The sequence below is a fragment of the Pygocentrus nattereri genome, chromosome 5, assembly GCF_015220715.1.
Source record: "Pygocentrus nattereri isolate fPygNat1 chromosome 5, fPygNat1.pri, whole genome shotgun sequence".
In the NCBI taxonomy this organism is placed as follows: domain Eukaryota; kingdom Metazoa; phylum Chordata; class Actinopteri; order Characiformes; family Serrasalmidae; genus Pygocentrus; species Pygocentrus nattereri.
The window spans coordinates 4129379-4144644 of record NC_051215.1 but is presented as its reverse complement, the minus strand read 5'-3'; the positions used below and the strand labels follow the sequence as shown (position 1 = coordinate 4144644).

Below are 15266 nucleotides of genomic sequence, written 5' to 3'. Positions count from 1 at the left end.
TGTCTGTCTGTTTGCCCTGCGATGGACTGGCGACCTGTCCAGGGTGTGTCCTGCCTTCCGCCCGAAGACTCCAGCACCCCCCCGCGACCCTGACGGAGAAGCGGCTTAGAAAATGGATGGATGGATGATTTAGTGATTACTAAGTATTCAACAGAAGTGTAATGTGTGTAACTTTGATTTTTTGAAGTATTTGATCAGCAAATCACTGTCGCAAGTTGGAGCAGCAACAACAGACAGAAAATAAGAAGAGAATGAAGAATGGAGGGTGAATGAAATGAATAACGTTGAGTCCGATTGTTTTTTGTGCAGGTATCACCATGACTCAGCAGCGCTGAATGAGTGGGTGGACAAAACCAAAGAATGCCTGCACGACTGGACAGGTCACTTGACCTCACCTAAACAGGAAAGAGATAAAGTGCTGACGCACTACAAGGAGTTTATAGTGAGTTCCTCGCGGGTTTGTTTTACTCTCTTCCATGTTACCGTCTACCTTTACTGTTTTTTATTCATCGTTTATTCTGTTTATTTCTGCTTTTGTTTGAGCTTGTTTCAACATCACTGAAGTTGTATTTTGTTTTTATCACAAACTTTTTTTCTGTGTTTCAACTGAGCTGTTCGAATTGTCCATTAACTTTATGAATAAATGCTAATAGTGAAAAGCGGGAAATGCAGCCAACTCGACTGAACTTTGGAAGTGTGGAAAATTTTCCCTGCAGGGTCCTTTAAAAACCAAAAGCGAGTCTGCTGGAAAGAATGGAATCTGAAATAAAGATGAAGAGTGGACACACTAATTACTAAATCGCTTAATATTATATTTACACTATAACAAATGATTCAATGTTTTAACTTAACCCTTTGTGGTGTTGGGGTCTGAGAGGTCCATTTTCAGTGTTTACCAAAAGAAACAATGTGATTTATTATTATTCCAACCCCAGATTTCTTGGTCTTTGCTTGTTTTCTATTAAGAACATATAAAATAGTCCATTTTCAGTGCCTTCACTCTTCAGTGCCCCCCCCCACGTTTATATTACACATGTGGTGCTGGGCTGAACCCACGGGGACTAAAAGTGTGGAGGTGCTGTGTCCTTCACTCTGTTCTACCCCTACATGGTCTGCTGTTGGTGTGTGTTTGTGTGTGTGTGTGTGTGTGTGTGTGAGGATGGGTTGACAATATGGACAGGCCGCTGACTGGCTACAGCTGCTAAAGTAGAACCGTACGCTGGACACTTGTAATTTTTTAAACATCTGGTATTTTTACATAAATTATTATGGCTGTATTGATTTTAAAAACCATAATGTGGATCCACCAGACCACTGAGTAACAAACACGTCAACACCACACAAGGGCTACGTTAAAATTGAGCTTATTGAACTTCAAATAGTAAGTTAATAAGATGTAAACCACAAATTATTGTTCTATTAAACATAATATTAAGCTCAAAATTTGAAGGTAACCATTTCACTTATTTTAATTTTTTTTTTTTTCAATGTCGTTTTTGAGGCTTCTGTGTACTTTCCAGTATGTAGCTTGTACTTAAAGACAGTTTTGCCTGGAAGTTAAAGGAATAAATGATGCTCTCTGACTGGTCTGTATTGTACACACTCTTCCCAGGAGCTGAGTAAGGAGCTGGAAGTAAAATCAGCACTGAAGGCTTCAGTGATCAGCGCTGGCACTGAGATCCTACAGCTGAGTGAGAAAGAACAGCAGGACTTTCTCTCTGAGCCTGCCAACATGGCTGAATATGTACACGATAACTTCAGTGATGACGGTGAGTCAGAAGAGAACCTCACTGATGCAGGTGATAAAGATATTTCCTCAATCAGGATTAAGACCACCTCAGATATTATTGGTGTGATCAACACTGACCCAGTAGAAGATGCATCCCTGGATGAGGACCAAGATTCTTCAAAAGTTCACTCCTCCCTGCTTGATGAATCTAAAGATCAAACTCCAGTAAACACATTAGCGTGTGAAGACATTGGTTCCTCCAGCGTTCCTCAGGGCAGTAGAACTGTCTCAGGTTCCTCTGGACCCGAAGGGTCAGTGTGTGAACATGTCTCCTCCACATCCATGAGCAGTCCAATGGCGCTGTCTCCTGCCCTGCTGTCAGTAAAGGCTCAGCTCACTCAGGTAGAACATGACTGGACGGAGATCTTCACAGGCATCTCTTCTACACAGCAAGGACTGCACCAGGTAAGATTATGTTGGTCAGTAAAATGGATCAGCATGTGGAACTGGAGCTTTGTGTGTGTTGCCATATTTCCACTCACTGTATAAAGGGAGGTCCAAGCTGCCTTTGTTTTTGGATGAAATAGTATGCAAAAGCCCCCACCCCTCCCCACTTAAGGGAATTCTACTTATTTTTCCAAATTTCTCCATAATTAAACTGTTAACATGTAAAGAGAGTCATTTAGAGTGGTTTGGTGTGAAAAGATAAGATAAAAGAGAAACATAGGGTCAGAATTGTTCACAGTGGTGGTGATAGGTGTTACGGGACGGCAGGGAGGTGGACCCAAGTGCAGTGAGAAAGGGTCTTAAATTAGTTTACTGAGGTGGTGGAGCGTGAATTCGGTGATTGTACACGTTGGAGTTAAGGTGGCTCATAGCCAGGCTCGAAACGCCAATGTACTGAGGCAGTCCAAGGAGTTACCACTGCTCCACCGGGAAGCACAGGTGAAAAAATGGGAAAAACACATCACCGAATGGAAAATGAAAAAATGGCGGGAAAATGGCAAACAAAGGGGACTCTGAAGGCAGCATGCTCAAGCAAAGGCTGAAATAGAAAAGTGAAATAAAAGATAATCAGAAAACACAGCCGCGGCCTTAAGTAGAGTAGTCCATAGGTGTTCCAGGTTGGGCCTAATCAGCCTGAAGGCTTCTGGGAATTGGAGTTTCCTGAACTTACGGCACCTCGCCACCATTGCCCTGCGCTGGCGGCCGGTGGCACAGGCTGGGCCCTTAGAATAGGAACCCAACAGCCACCTCTAAAAGCTCCCTCACAGAAAGTTTACATGAAATGATTATAAATACACTGCCTGATGTCAGAGACACTATTTTACGTTAATTAAAAGGTGAGATTCTGACCTTGTTGTAAGGCAAAATAGTCCCCAAAGAAAACTGATATTTTTCAGATTTACCATTTTTATCTTTATTAATGCTGCATACAACCTCAGGAGACACGCATGGGTTCACTAGTGGTTTTGTAAATAACTATGTCTCTAAATATCTAAATCTCTAGGTTTGTGTTGTAGTGATGGTGACCCCTGGTTCCTATCACCACCACTGTAAAGAAATCCGAGTCTCCACAATCAGCAATTTTATACCAAACCCACTCTGAACGACTTTACATCTCAATGATGGAATTATGAAAAACTGGTGGAGTTCTCCTTTAAGTATGAAGTATATTCACGTTCAGATGGTCTTGTACTCAACATGGCAGCGATAGAAAATCTTCTTCTTCTTCTTTCGGCTGCTCCCTTTAGGGGTCGCCACAGCGGATCATCAGCCTCCATCTTGCCCTATCCACTGCCTCCTCTACTTTTACACCAACCATCTCCATGTCCACCTTCACTACTTCCATAAACCTTCTCTGAGGTCTACCTCTTCTCCTTCTGCCCGGCAGCTCCATCTCCAACATTCTCTGACCAATATATCCACTATTCCTCCTCAACACATGTCCAAACCATCTCAACCTGGCCTCTCTGGCTTTATCTCCAAAGTGCTCCACCTTCACTGTCCCTCTGATCTGAAAATAAAACATTTATTCTAAGCTTCATTTGATCTTTAAAAATCGAAATAAATGCGCTGAGACAGTGTCAGGAAAGGAGACGTGTAGATTAAAGGGCAGAAGTAGGCACTTTTTTTCTGTCCCAGTGATTTTTGTGTTTCCTTAAGATGTTTTTCTCTCACACCTATTGATTGGAGACTCACATGGTTAGCACACTTATGCCATTGTGCAGTTTCCACTGACGGCTGGTGCTTAAACTCACCCAGCCTGCTGTTACTGTCTGGAACAAAAACATCTGCAGCTCGTAATCAGTGCGTTTTAAGGCCGCTGTCACATGGGCCTCCCTCATGCGGCTGTGTGAGAGTGTGTATGATTGTGGATTAGTGTGAGAGAGAGTGTGTGAGCTTCTTCTCTCAACGTCTCATCAGCTGTAATGAGTCCCACACACTCATCACCTCCTTCACTTCACAATCACTCCTGCTGGGAGGAAGTCATTTCGCTCCTTTTTGCTCTCTCTTTCTCTCTTTACTGTCGCTCTCTCGCACCCTTCCTCTTTTGTTACGGTGCCTTTTCTTCTTTTTGTCCTTCCTTTTTTTCCTTTGTGTTCCTGTGATGCTGCCTTTCTCCCTCTTTTTCTCTTTTTCCTGCTTATTTCTTTATTTCTCTTTTTCTCCCAGTCCATTTTTCGGGGAAAAGTTTCTCTTTCTCTGTTTTTGTCTCTGTATATATATTTATATATTTATTCACACACCGATCAGGCATAACATCATGACCACCTCCTTATTTCTACGCTCGCTGTCCATCTTATCAGCTCCACTTACTGTATAGCTGCACTTTGTAGTTCTACAGTTACAGACTGTAGTCCATCTGTTTCTCTGATACTCTGTTTCCCTGTTCTTCAGTGGTCAGGACCCCCATGGACCCTCACAGAGCAGGTACTACTTGGGTGGTGGTGGTGTGTTAGTTTGTGTTGCGCTGGTCTGAGTGGATCAGACACAGCGGTGCTGCTGAGGATGACCAACACAAACTGTGCTGCAGCAGATGAGCTGTCGTCTCTGACTTTACATCTACAAGGTGGACTGACAAGCTAGGAGTGTCTAATAGAGTGGACAGTGAGTGGACACAGTGTTTAAAAACTCCAGCAACGCTGCTGTGTCTGATCCACTCATATCAGCACAACTCACAGTATCACACCACCACCACGTCAGTGTTACTGCAGTGCTGAGAATGATCCACCACTCAAACAGTACCTGCTCTGTGAGGGTCCATGGGGGTCCTGACCACTGAAGAACAGGGTAACAAAGTATCAGAGAAACAGATGGACTACAGTCTGTAACTGTAGAACTACAAAGACCAGCTATACAGTAAGTGGAGCTGATAAGATGGACAGTGAGCGTAGAAACGAGGAGGTGGTCATGATGTTACGCCTGATTGGTATGTACCCTTGCTTTATAAAATATGCATGTAGTTTTAACTACTTAAGAGCAGTTATACAAGCTTATGCCTGGCATTATGTATGCCATATATTGCCATATTCATAATGCATAATAAATACAGGACTCATAGAGAATATTACCCTTTTCTGTCTGTGGATCAGTCAGTACACATGAACACCACAGCTAACCACATATATTATGTACAAACAGGTAAATCACACTATATTTGACTTTATCTCTCTCTCTCTCTCTCTCTCTCTCTCTCTCTCTCTCTCAGTGTGTGGTGGACAGGCTAAGTCCTCAGGGCCTGCTGACCCGTGTGTGTGGTTGGATCAGTGCAGCGGGACGCAGGGTGGACGAGGCTGAGAGAGCCGCTCGCTCCTCCAGCTCTGCGGCTCAGTTCAGAAAACTCCTCAACACGTACAAGGTGTTACAGTCACAACCAGATAGAAAAGCCACTGTGCAGCACACGGGTCACTTCTCATATACTGACCCTCCAACGTTTAAGGACACCTACTGTAGAATTTCAGCATCAGTGATGTTTACAGAGGAGAGTGTTTGTTTTTTAACTCTGTCTTTGTCTTCACTGATTGTTCCTTTGTTTTTCTATGTAGCTCCTGAAGAGAGAGCAGATGTGTGAGCAGTGGTCAGTGGACTTCCTGAACCAGTCTGTGCTGAAGCAGAGTGACCCCGACTCGCACAGATATAAACACACTGCGTTTGCTGAGCAGCTTGGAGAGCTCAACTTCCACTGGCTTACACTGCACACGCACATAAACACACAGGTGAGAGACGAGCAGCGCAGTGCATGTGTTCAAGGCCACCCCTCATTTATGTCATGTCCAGTCAAAACAGCTGCAATGTAGACGTTTTTTATGTATGAAACAATTAGTCTATAAAGCTGGAGTTCCAAAGCTACAGGGGCTCCTAACAACCACCTGGAAGACCTGATAGACACCAAAACTGCCCCCAACCTGAAAACATCCGCAGGTGTTTCTGTCCATCCTTCCACTGTGAGAAGACCACTCAGCGCTGTGGGTCTGAAAGGATGTGTAGCTGATCAAGAAGAACCTCACTGAGAAAAGGAGACGGACACATCAAACAATGAAGCTGGACGATGGACTGACCACCCCAGAGTCCAGACCTTAACGCCACTGAATGTGCTTACTTACGGAGCCCTGCTGGTTATATCCCATATAAATTATAATTATGCATGGTTATGACTTAGTAAGGTGTGGGAATAGGATAATTGACCACAGCTTAATAAGGCATGATCTTGTTCCCACACGTTAGTAAGTTAAGGCCACGGGCTTAATTATCTCATTCCCACGCCTTACTAAGTATTTCTGTTTATACGGGACCTCACCAGCAGGGCTCTATACTTACTTGGATCATGAGAAGTAGAAAAGACTGGAGGAGTGTCTGCGGATTTCTTTGAGAGTCTCCTGAAGAGACCGGAGGCCGTGATGAAGGAGTGGACACTGAAATTGTGTTTAGTTGTTGAAGCTTCTGTGAATTTTCCGTCAAATCATTTTTTTTATGTTTTCTTGTCCGGACAATGGAAAAACTATAACTTGCGCTCTGTTTTGACTGGACATCAAATAAATGCCGGGCGGTCTCCGACCTCTTGTTGTGTTTTCAGCTGCAGCAGACAGAGCAGCACTTGAGAGTGTGCGCAGACAGAGAAGGCAAACTGCGGCTCCTGCGCAGCTGGGTCAGAGGTCAGGAGGAGTGGATGCGACTGGCTGAGAAGCCTGTCAGTCGCTCCCTGGCAGAAAACAGCCTGAAAGACTGCGAGGTCAGATACTGAGTTACAGACACATTGTTAAAGGAAGATAGACAGACAGACAGACAGACAGACAGACAGACAGACAGATAGATAGATAGATAGATAGATAGATAGATAGATAGATAGATAGATAGATAGATAGATAGAAGTGTTTTCTCTCTCATTCTCTCTCTTTGTCTCTGTCTCTCTCTCTCTCTCTCTCTCTCTCTCTCTCTCTCTCTCTCTCTATCTCTCTCTCTTTCTCTCTCTCTCTCTCTCTCTCTCTCTCTCTTTCTCTCTCTGTCTCTCTCTCTCTCACTCTTTCTCTCTGTCTCTGTCTCTCTCTCTCTCTCTCTCACTCTTTCTCTCTCTCTCTCTCTCACTCTTTCTCTCTCTGTCTCTCTCTCTCTCACTCTTTCTCTCTCTGTCTGTCTCTCTCTCTCTCTCTCTCTCTCTCTTTCTCTCTCTCTCTCTCTCCGTCTCCCTCTCTCTCTCTCTCTCTCTCTCTCTCTCTCTCTCTCTCTCTTCCTCCTTCTCTGTTGTGTTGTCTTTCTCAGGACCTGAAGGAGAAGATGAAGACTCGGTCTGCTGAGCTGAGTGAGTTGAGGAAGAGGAGGCTGAGTGATGATGAAGAAGATCAGAGGGATGCAGACTTCATCAGACACGTTCAGAGTGTCTCCCAATCGTTAACAGACCTCTCTCAACAGGTACCTCGCTGCCTCTTCTGACTCAGTACAGCTTCCTCTAAAGCTCCTGCTTTACACTCCACAGCTCTGAGTGTGGATCCTCAGTCTCATCACTACAGGACTCACACATTAGTTACTGAATGATACGGCTTCAAATTATTAACAGAGCAATAGGCCTAATGTTTGTCTGTGGGCTTATGATTTGATTAGTAATATTAAGCTAAAAGAATCAATTATTGGTTAATTATTACTGTATTATTAAATGAGCAACTAATAATTATCCATATCCACATATTATATTAGGCCATAACTACAGTGCGTTATTGGGTAACTCCTAGGAATTATTCAGTAGCTGCTCATTATTCAGCATCTACTACAAATTATTCATTAACTAGTATGAATTACTCACCGTCACCAGTAATTCATTCTGCATCTTTTATGAATTAGTCAGTAATTACTATTAATTATTCAGTAAATTCTATGATTTAGTCACTAACTACTATGAATTATTTATAAACTGCTAGGAATTATTCATTAACTACTATGAATTATTCAGTAGCTACTACAAATTATTTACTAAATACTATCAATTATTTATAAACTGCTTCTGATTATTCAGTAACTACTATGAGTGATTCATTAACTACTAGGAATTATTCAATAACTATTATGAATAATTCAGGAACTTCTACAAATTTTTCTATCAATTACTATAAATTATTTATAAACTGCTAGGAATTATTCAGTAGCTACTGTGAATTATTCATTAACTACTATGAATTATTCATTAACTACTATGAATTATTCAGTAGCTACTATGAATTATTCAGTACCTATGAATAATTCAGCAACTACTACAAATTATTTACTAAATACTATAAATTATTTTTAAACTGCTTCTGATTATTCAGTAACTACTATGAATTATTCATTAACTACTATAAATGATTGATTAACTACTAGGAATTATTCAATAGCTATTATGAATAATTCAGGAACTTCTATGAATTTTTCACTAAATACTATCAATTATTTATAAACTGCTAGAAATGATTCAGTAGCTACTGTGAATTCTTCAGTAACTACTATTCTCTGTCTGTCTCTATCCGAAACAGCAGAATGAAACCTTTTTTTTCTGAATGTTCTCCTCCAGAATGCTCCTCTGAGAGAGTCTCTTCAGCAGGTGTCCACCCTGTGGTCTCAGTTTGACAGTGGGCAGAGCCAAGCCTTTCTCAGCACCCTGGGGGTCTGCCAATCACTGAAGCATTGCTGTGTCTCCCACAGCTCCCTCACAGCCTTAGAGAAGAGCACTAACAGGCTACAGGTACGTTTGTACGTAATGTTTACTGATGTGTATATTAAAATTAGCTGATTAAGCAGATCAGAATTATTGTTAAGTGCTATCACATGTTCACTGCAGATACTATATGCTTTATGTATTTATAATATTATTTCCCCTCAATCATGTATTTTGACAATCCAGGCATTGCAAGCTGAGGCTGAGGAGATTGACAGGCAGTGGGAGGGGCTTAATCACACATTCTCCACCCTCACTGTTGGGATCCACCCAGACACCTCTCGGTTATTATCACAGCAGCTGGAGAAAGAGGAAGCACGGTTGGTACACTTCACCAAAACATGCATTCAGAAAGATCTTCCTCAGTTTATGCGTACGCTCAGCCGGCCACTTTATCAGAAACCCCTCTCTTTTAGCTCCACCTTACTGGTGCACAGTGAGAGACTGTAGTCCATCTGTTGATGTTAATGATGTCCATCCTCTATTCCTTCATTAGTGGTCGGTTTCAGAACACAGAGCTGCTCTTGTCTGGACATATTTGTAGGACCAATGGCTACAGTCTGTAATATAGTGGACTTGTAATGTAGGTGGAGCTCATAGAGTGGACATCCAAGCTAGTGGTTTGCAATAGAGTGGACACTGAGTTTATGTTTGTGCTTTTAATATGTTCCAGGTGGGCAGAGGTGAAGCAGAATCTCACACACACTTCTCTGCAGTTACACACTCTGCTGGAAGCCTGGAAACGGTACGCAGCTCTGATTGACCCCTGCACACTGAGGCTACAGCAATATAGAGACCAGTTCTCTGCCCTGTCAACTGCACCTGAATCTGAGAGCAGCCCTGAGACACTTTCAGCCTGCATGCAGCGCCTACAGGTGAGCTTACACACACTAATGGAGGCTCACACGCATCAACATAGGATAGGTGGAAAAAACTCTACATATAGGGAGATTCACTCGAAAGAGGCCCTGGATATTCTCTAATAACTCTCTCTTGGATGAAGCAATGTGAACGAAACAACACGCAATGTGCTCCTCAGTGTGTGGAGCTCCGAACAAGCCGGGGTTCCCCTGCATCGGAGCGATGAAGGGGGGGGCCCGGACAGCTGTCGCAACGTTTAACCTCTCTAATGCTTGCCGATATGTTAAGGTTACAGATCACTTCCAGCATCGCATGTAATGAAATCAATTACACATGCGTCAAGGTATGAAGTGGATTTGTTTGGCTCAGATCGCTTCAACCTAACAGGGATTACAACAGAATATTTGGGGCCTCTTTCTAGTGAATCTCCCTGTAGGAAAAAAAAACAGCTCTCTAAATCTGGACCTTGAATTATTGGTAATTACTGGTAGGCATGACACTAAAGGCCTCAACAGACTTCTTGCAGAGACAACGTTCGCCTGGCTTCAGCAAACAATATGACGTAATATGACAAATACACTACGCGACAAAGCCTCTGATTGATCGGTAAAAAAGAGGCATGCCTTGAAACAAAGGTAGACAACTTTGAGGAGCTTCGTTTCATAAGAAGTCTGCAAAGTGCTTTGGCATTAGTTAAATAAAACTAGCACTAAGCACCAAAACGTAAACAGGTTATCTTATATTTAGGTTCACAGGAGGACGAGGCTGAAGTTGCTCCACCTTAAATGGTTACAGTAATCGGTAACACTTTATTTGAAGGCTACCCACATAAGGGCTTCATAACACATTCATAAGCACTGAATAATGTGTTTATGAAGCACTACTTGAACATTTATTAAGTGCTTATATCGGTTCTCGCAACCTGATATAAGATATCATAAGATGAAATAAATGACACTGTACTGATATAATATGAATAGATGTTGAACACATTTACAGCACTAAACATATAAAACACTATATATAACTATTTATGTCAGCATTCTTAAGACGACATTGTATTGATATCAGGTGAAATATGCCTGGAAACCACCCCCTCTTCCCTCCATGGCATAGATAAGATGATTGATGCAAACCGACATAAGCACTTAATAAATGTTCAAGTGGTGCTTCATAAACACATTATTCAGTGCTTATGAATGCGTCATGAAGCCCTTATGTAGGTAGCCTTCAAATAAAGTGTTACCCAGTAATCTGGACTCGAACGCTGCCATAACTAGAACTATGATAGAATCATTTTCGACTAGTCATGGAACTTATTATAATACGTCATCGCATCACGTGGAGAATCCGCAACAGGCCTCAAGAATTTCCTTTCGCCAGAGGTATGCTGAGGCCTTAAGTGGCCAGTCAGTTAAATCAACAGGTCAGTTGACCTCTTTGGCTGGCTTTAAAGGGATTTTGCTAAATGACTCAATCATTCAATGGTTTAGGTGTGAACAAAGTCATTCAGAGGGGTTTGGTGTGAAATGGGCCTGAAATGCATCAGAATTGTTCATCACTGTGGTTCTAGGAACAGACATCCGGAGCATTAAATGGCTCTGGAAGCAACATCTCATTAAGTTATTACACAAAATGCTAATGAATGTGTTGCTTGATATCTGAGATCGTTTTGTGATAGTTTCATGAGAGTTTAAACCACCATTCTGAACAGCTCTCGAGCGCGGTGACCTATCGCAAGTCCTCTGATGAATTCTTACGCAAGCCCTGTGTGACGCAACACTACCTACCCAAACAGCGCAATTTTGAATTTAGCTGTATTTTGTTATTATCAGCGTCACATAAAACCTCATAAGTCACACGTAAGTCCTCTGGTCATTTTGGAAGCAGATAAAATGGTGATATTTGTAATGTAAACATATGGACGTCTGGTTCCTCGTGCTACGATGGTGAACAAATTCTGACTCTTGTCAGTTTCTTTAGAAAGGCGCATTTCACACCAAACCACCCAGAAGGATTTTGTTTACATCTAAACCTCTGAATGATTAAGTCCTTTTGGAAAATCGGCGGATTTGGAAAATCACTTAACCAGTGAACCTATCTAAAGTGGAGTGGCATAGTGTAAAGTGTCCTGCGCCAAAGCCGTGACAATAAACTTTAGTTTCTGAAAGATAATGTTTCTTAACTAACGCTACCAGCTCTCTCTTTCAGACTCTGTTGTATTAGAATTTTTTCATACTATTTAAGCATGTAATGACATGATTATGTAATTACTTTCATAGTTTATTGCATAATGAATTACATTTAAGTCCAGTTTGTCTTCTCTGCTGACAGGTTCTGACTATTTCTATTTGATTTGAGATCAAGAAAGGCAAAAAACTTGCACTTTCAACTGAATATCACTTTCATTGAGCTACAAATGAGAAGCAATTAATACAAATTACATTATTTTTGTCATTGGAGTTGTTTAGATGTGATTTATCCCATTGTAACTTACTCACTCACTCACTCACATTTAGCAGGCTGAGTATTTGTCCACAAGAGGGCGATGCCAGAACTTGAGTAGTCCAATAGTCCAGTAATTTATCAATGACACTAAATGCCTTTGTTTATTCATTTATATACATTTTTAAACAATTGTCCTCACTTAATCTTTAGCAGATACACTGATAGCTTCTAGGGAAATACAAAGTCTAAAACCTGTTGTTAGAGCACGCAGCTGGTTTGGAGGGTGGGCAAAATAAAGGACATCATTTTGAATATTGGCCTCCTGGATCTCTCCTTGGCTCAGAAGAAGATTTACAACATCATATGCTTAAAAGTAGTGAAGTATAACACACATACCAGGTGCAATAAAAAGCAAAACAGAAAACTATTAGAACAAGGATTAAAGAGTATTGTGGTCATTTTAATGGACCTAAACCACTTTATGTCCTCAAATTGGTAGTTGGCATGTATACATACTAACCAGTTTTGTGTCTTAGATCAATACGTTCTTAGACATTCACAGGAAGTGGGATTGATCAGAGTCTTTATCTCATGCTCAGGAGTTGCTGAAGAACACACACTGTCTCCAAACTGACCTGGACCGAGTGTATGAAGCCTCCAAAGAGCTGATTGGTCAGATGGAGCCCAAAGCGGCTGCTTTTGTCCAGTCCGAGTGCCGGCTATTGACACGTGATTGTCTCCAGTTTGAGGGGGCTTTAAAAGAGAAGCTAGGAGAGGCGCAAGTAAGAGATACATGCTAGTCATTGAACTGTACATATCATAGCTTTTAAGTTTAAGTGATTCTTTATTAATCCCACAAATGGGGAAATTTCACCTCCGCATTTAACCCATCCATGAAGTGAAACACCACATACACACTAGTGAATACACACACACTAGGGGGCAGTGAGCACACTTGCCTGGAGCGGTGGGCGGCCCTATGCGCGGCACCCGGGGAGCAATTGGGGGTTAGGTGTCTTGCTCAAGGACACCTCAGTCATGGACTGTCGGCACTGGGGATTGAACCGACGACCTTCCGGTTACAGGGCCAGTTCCCTAACCACGACTGCCCCAAATGACTGCCCCATCATATCTTTTAATTCATAACTTATATCACTGTTACATAAACTGTATATCAGAATGGTGCAGTGCTGGTATATATTAATGTGTATAATGTACATAGGTATATAAATGTGTACATTTTCACTCACCATAGCAGGTGTGAAAATGTGATGTGACAAACGTGGTTTTATTCGATTTGCTAACCTGGTGCCTATAAGCTTTCATTACGTTAGCAACATTAGCCTCATAGCTCCAGTGCCAAACTGAAGAAGCAAATTTCAGACACTAAATATGTACCGGCCTATTAATACATTTGAATTAATGGTACGATTTTTTACATTACGTTACTTACCAAACTATCCCTTTAATATCCATCCGTTGGTAAATGCCATAGAATTGCATGCGTTTGTCTTGATTGAGCTAAATGATAAATTTGATATGATTTGTTTGTTTGCATTTTTAGGAGGATCTCAAGCAGCTTCAGGAGTTTGAACAGCTGCTGGAGTCACTAGAAAACAAATTAGAGGAGTGGAGGAGCAACCAAACAGGACAAACTGATAATCAGCTCACAGACATAACGAAGGTTTGATCCTCACACTCGCCAGAGACAAACACACACTTGCCACTTTATTAGAAACACCTACCTTATGTGTCCACTCACTTCACCCTTTATTAGAAACACCAACTTTGTGCTTCCACTCACTGGCTATTTTATTAGAAACACTGACCACCACCCAAAAATATCCAGAAAATAGCAGCTCTGTGGTCAGAAACTGACCATTGGTGAAGAACTTGATGATGGCTAAGTCCGTCTGTGCATAGACAGATGGGCCAAGTGTAATTTTAATAGATAGCTACTCATCAGTGAGATACTAATAGATCTTCAACAGTGATGATGCTTCTGATCTCCACAGTCGGGTTTGTTAGAGTTGAGTTCTCACTCTGCTGACCTTGAGCTGCTGAATGGACTCAGCTACAGACTGACCCTCAGTGACCCCACAACCCGAGAGTTACAGAGCCTGAACAAGAAGTGGGCTCGGGCCTCCGCTCATGCTCAGGAGAGATGCAGGCAAGAGTTTTGTACAAATTCTTTATTTTGTAGATATTTTATGTGTTGTGAGCAACTTTTTTTCTGTTTATTTATTTATTTGTTTTTTCTTTTCCATGAATTTTGGCTTATCACTAAGATTCAGACTGTTTTTAAAAGTAAGACCAATTCTGTTTGGCTTCTGAGGTTTAGGATTAAGCGGATTATATTTTGGAATATGTGTAAAAAATTACATGAATATATTTATCATAACACATAATTCCTGTTGCACATAAATATTTACATATTTATAATACTTATGGGGCACATTATGTTTACATATAGATATATTTATATGTATGTAATATACAGGGAACACACAAATGTCATGTATATATTGTCTAACTTTCACATAACTAGAAACTTCTAGCTGCCATTTCCTCTTTGTCAACAGAAATGCTTCAAAATGTAAATTGTATTATTGTATATGTGTCTGTGTGTCTGTGAATCTTGATTTGTGTGATTTTTTTCAATACTTCTCTGCAAAAGTGTTGCACAAATGAAAATGTATGTAGATACTTACATTGTGATGTGTGTGTGTGTGTGTGTGTGTGTGTATATATGTGTGTGTGTGTATGTGTGTGGTGTGTGTGTGTGTGTGCGTGTTGTGTGTGTGCCTGTGTGTGTGTGTGACTGCGTGATGTGTGTGTGTGTGTGTGTGTGCGTGTTGTGTGTGTGTGTGTGTGTGTGTGCGTGTTGTGTGTGTGACTGCGTGATGTGTGTGTGTGTCTGCGTGATGTGTGTGTGTGTCTGCGTGATGTGTGTGTGTGTGTGTGTGTGCATGTTGTGTGTGTGTGTGTGTGTGTGTGTGTGTGTTGTGTGTGTGTGTGTGTGTGTGTGTGTGTGCGTGTTGT

At 41.6% G+C, this 15266-nt stretch overlaps 1 protein-coding gene across 9 annotated transcripts in view; it reads left to right on the top strand.

Annotated features, from left to right (window-relative positions):
- syne2b (spectrin repeat containing, nuclear envelope 2b) overlaps positions 1 to 15266 on the top strand; it is a 218823-nt gene that overhangs the window by 156491 nt on the left and 47066 nt on the right. For 8 of the 9 annotated variants that reach the window (XM_037538458.1, XM_037538456.1, XM_037538459.1 and 5 more), the window contains 12 exons: positions 310 to 442; positions 1613 to 2194; positions 5442 to 5591; positions 5779 to 5949; positions 6807 to 6962; positions 7490 to 7639; positions 8772 to 8942; positions 9102 to 9235; positions 9589 to 9790; positions 12824 to 13006; positions 13789 to 13908; positions 14240 to 14394. In XM_037538458.1, coding sequence (XP_037394355.1) covers positions 310 to 442; positions 1613 to 2194; positions 5442 to 5591; positions 5779 to 5949; positions 6807 to 6962; positions 7490 to 7639; positions 8772 to 8942; positions 9102 to 9235; positions 9589 to 9790; positions 12824 to 13006; positions 13789 to 13908; positions 14240 to 14394 — 2307 coding nt within the window. The remainder of the gene's footprint in view (positions 1 to 309; positions 443 to 1612; positions 2195 to 5441; positions 5592 to 5778; positions 5950 to 6806; positions 6963 to 7489; positions 7640 to 8771; positions 8943 to 9101; positions 9236 to 9588; positions 9791 to 12823; positions 13007 to 13788; positions 13909 to 14239; positions 14395 to 15266) is intronic. The other variant, XM_037538460.1, reaches the window with a different exon arrangement.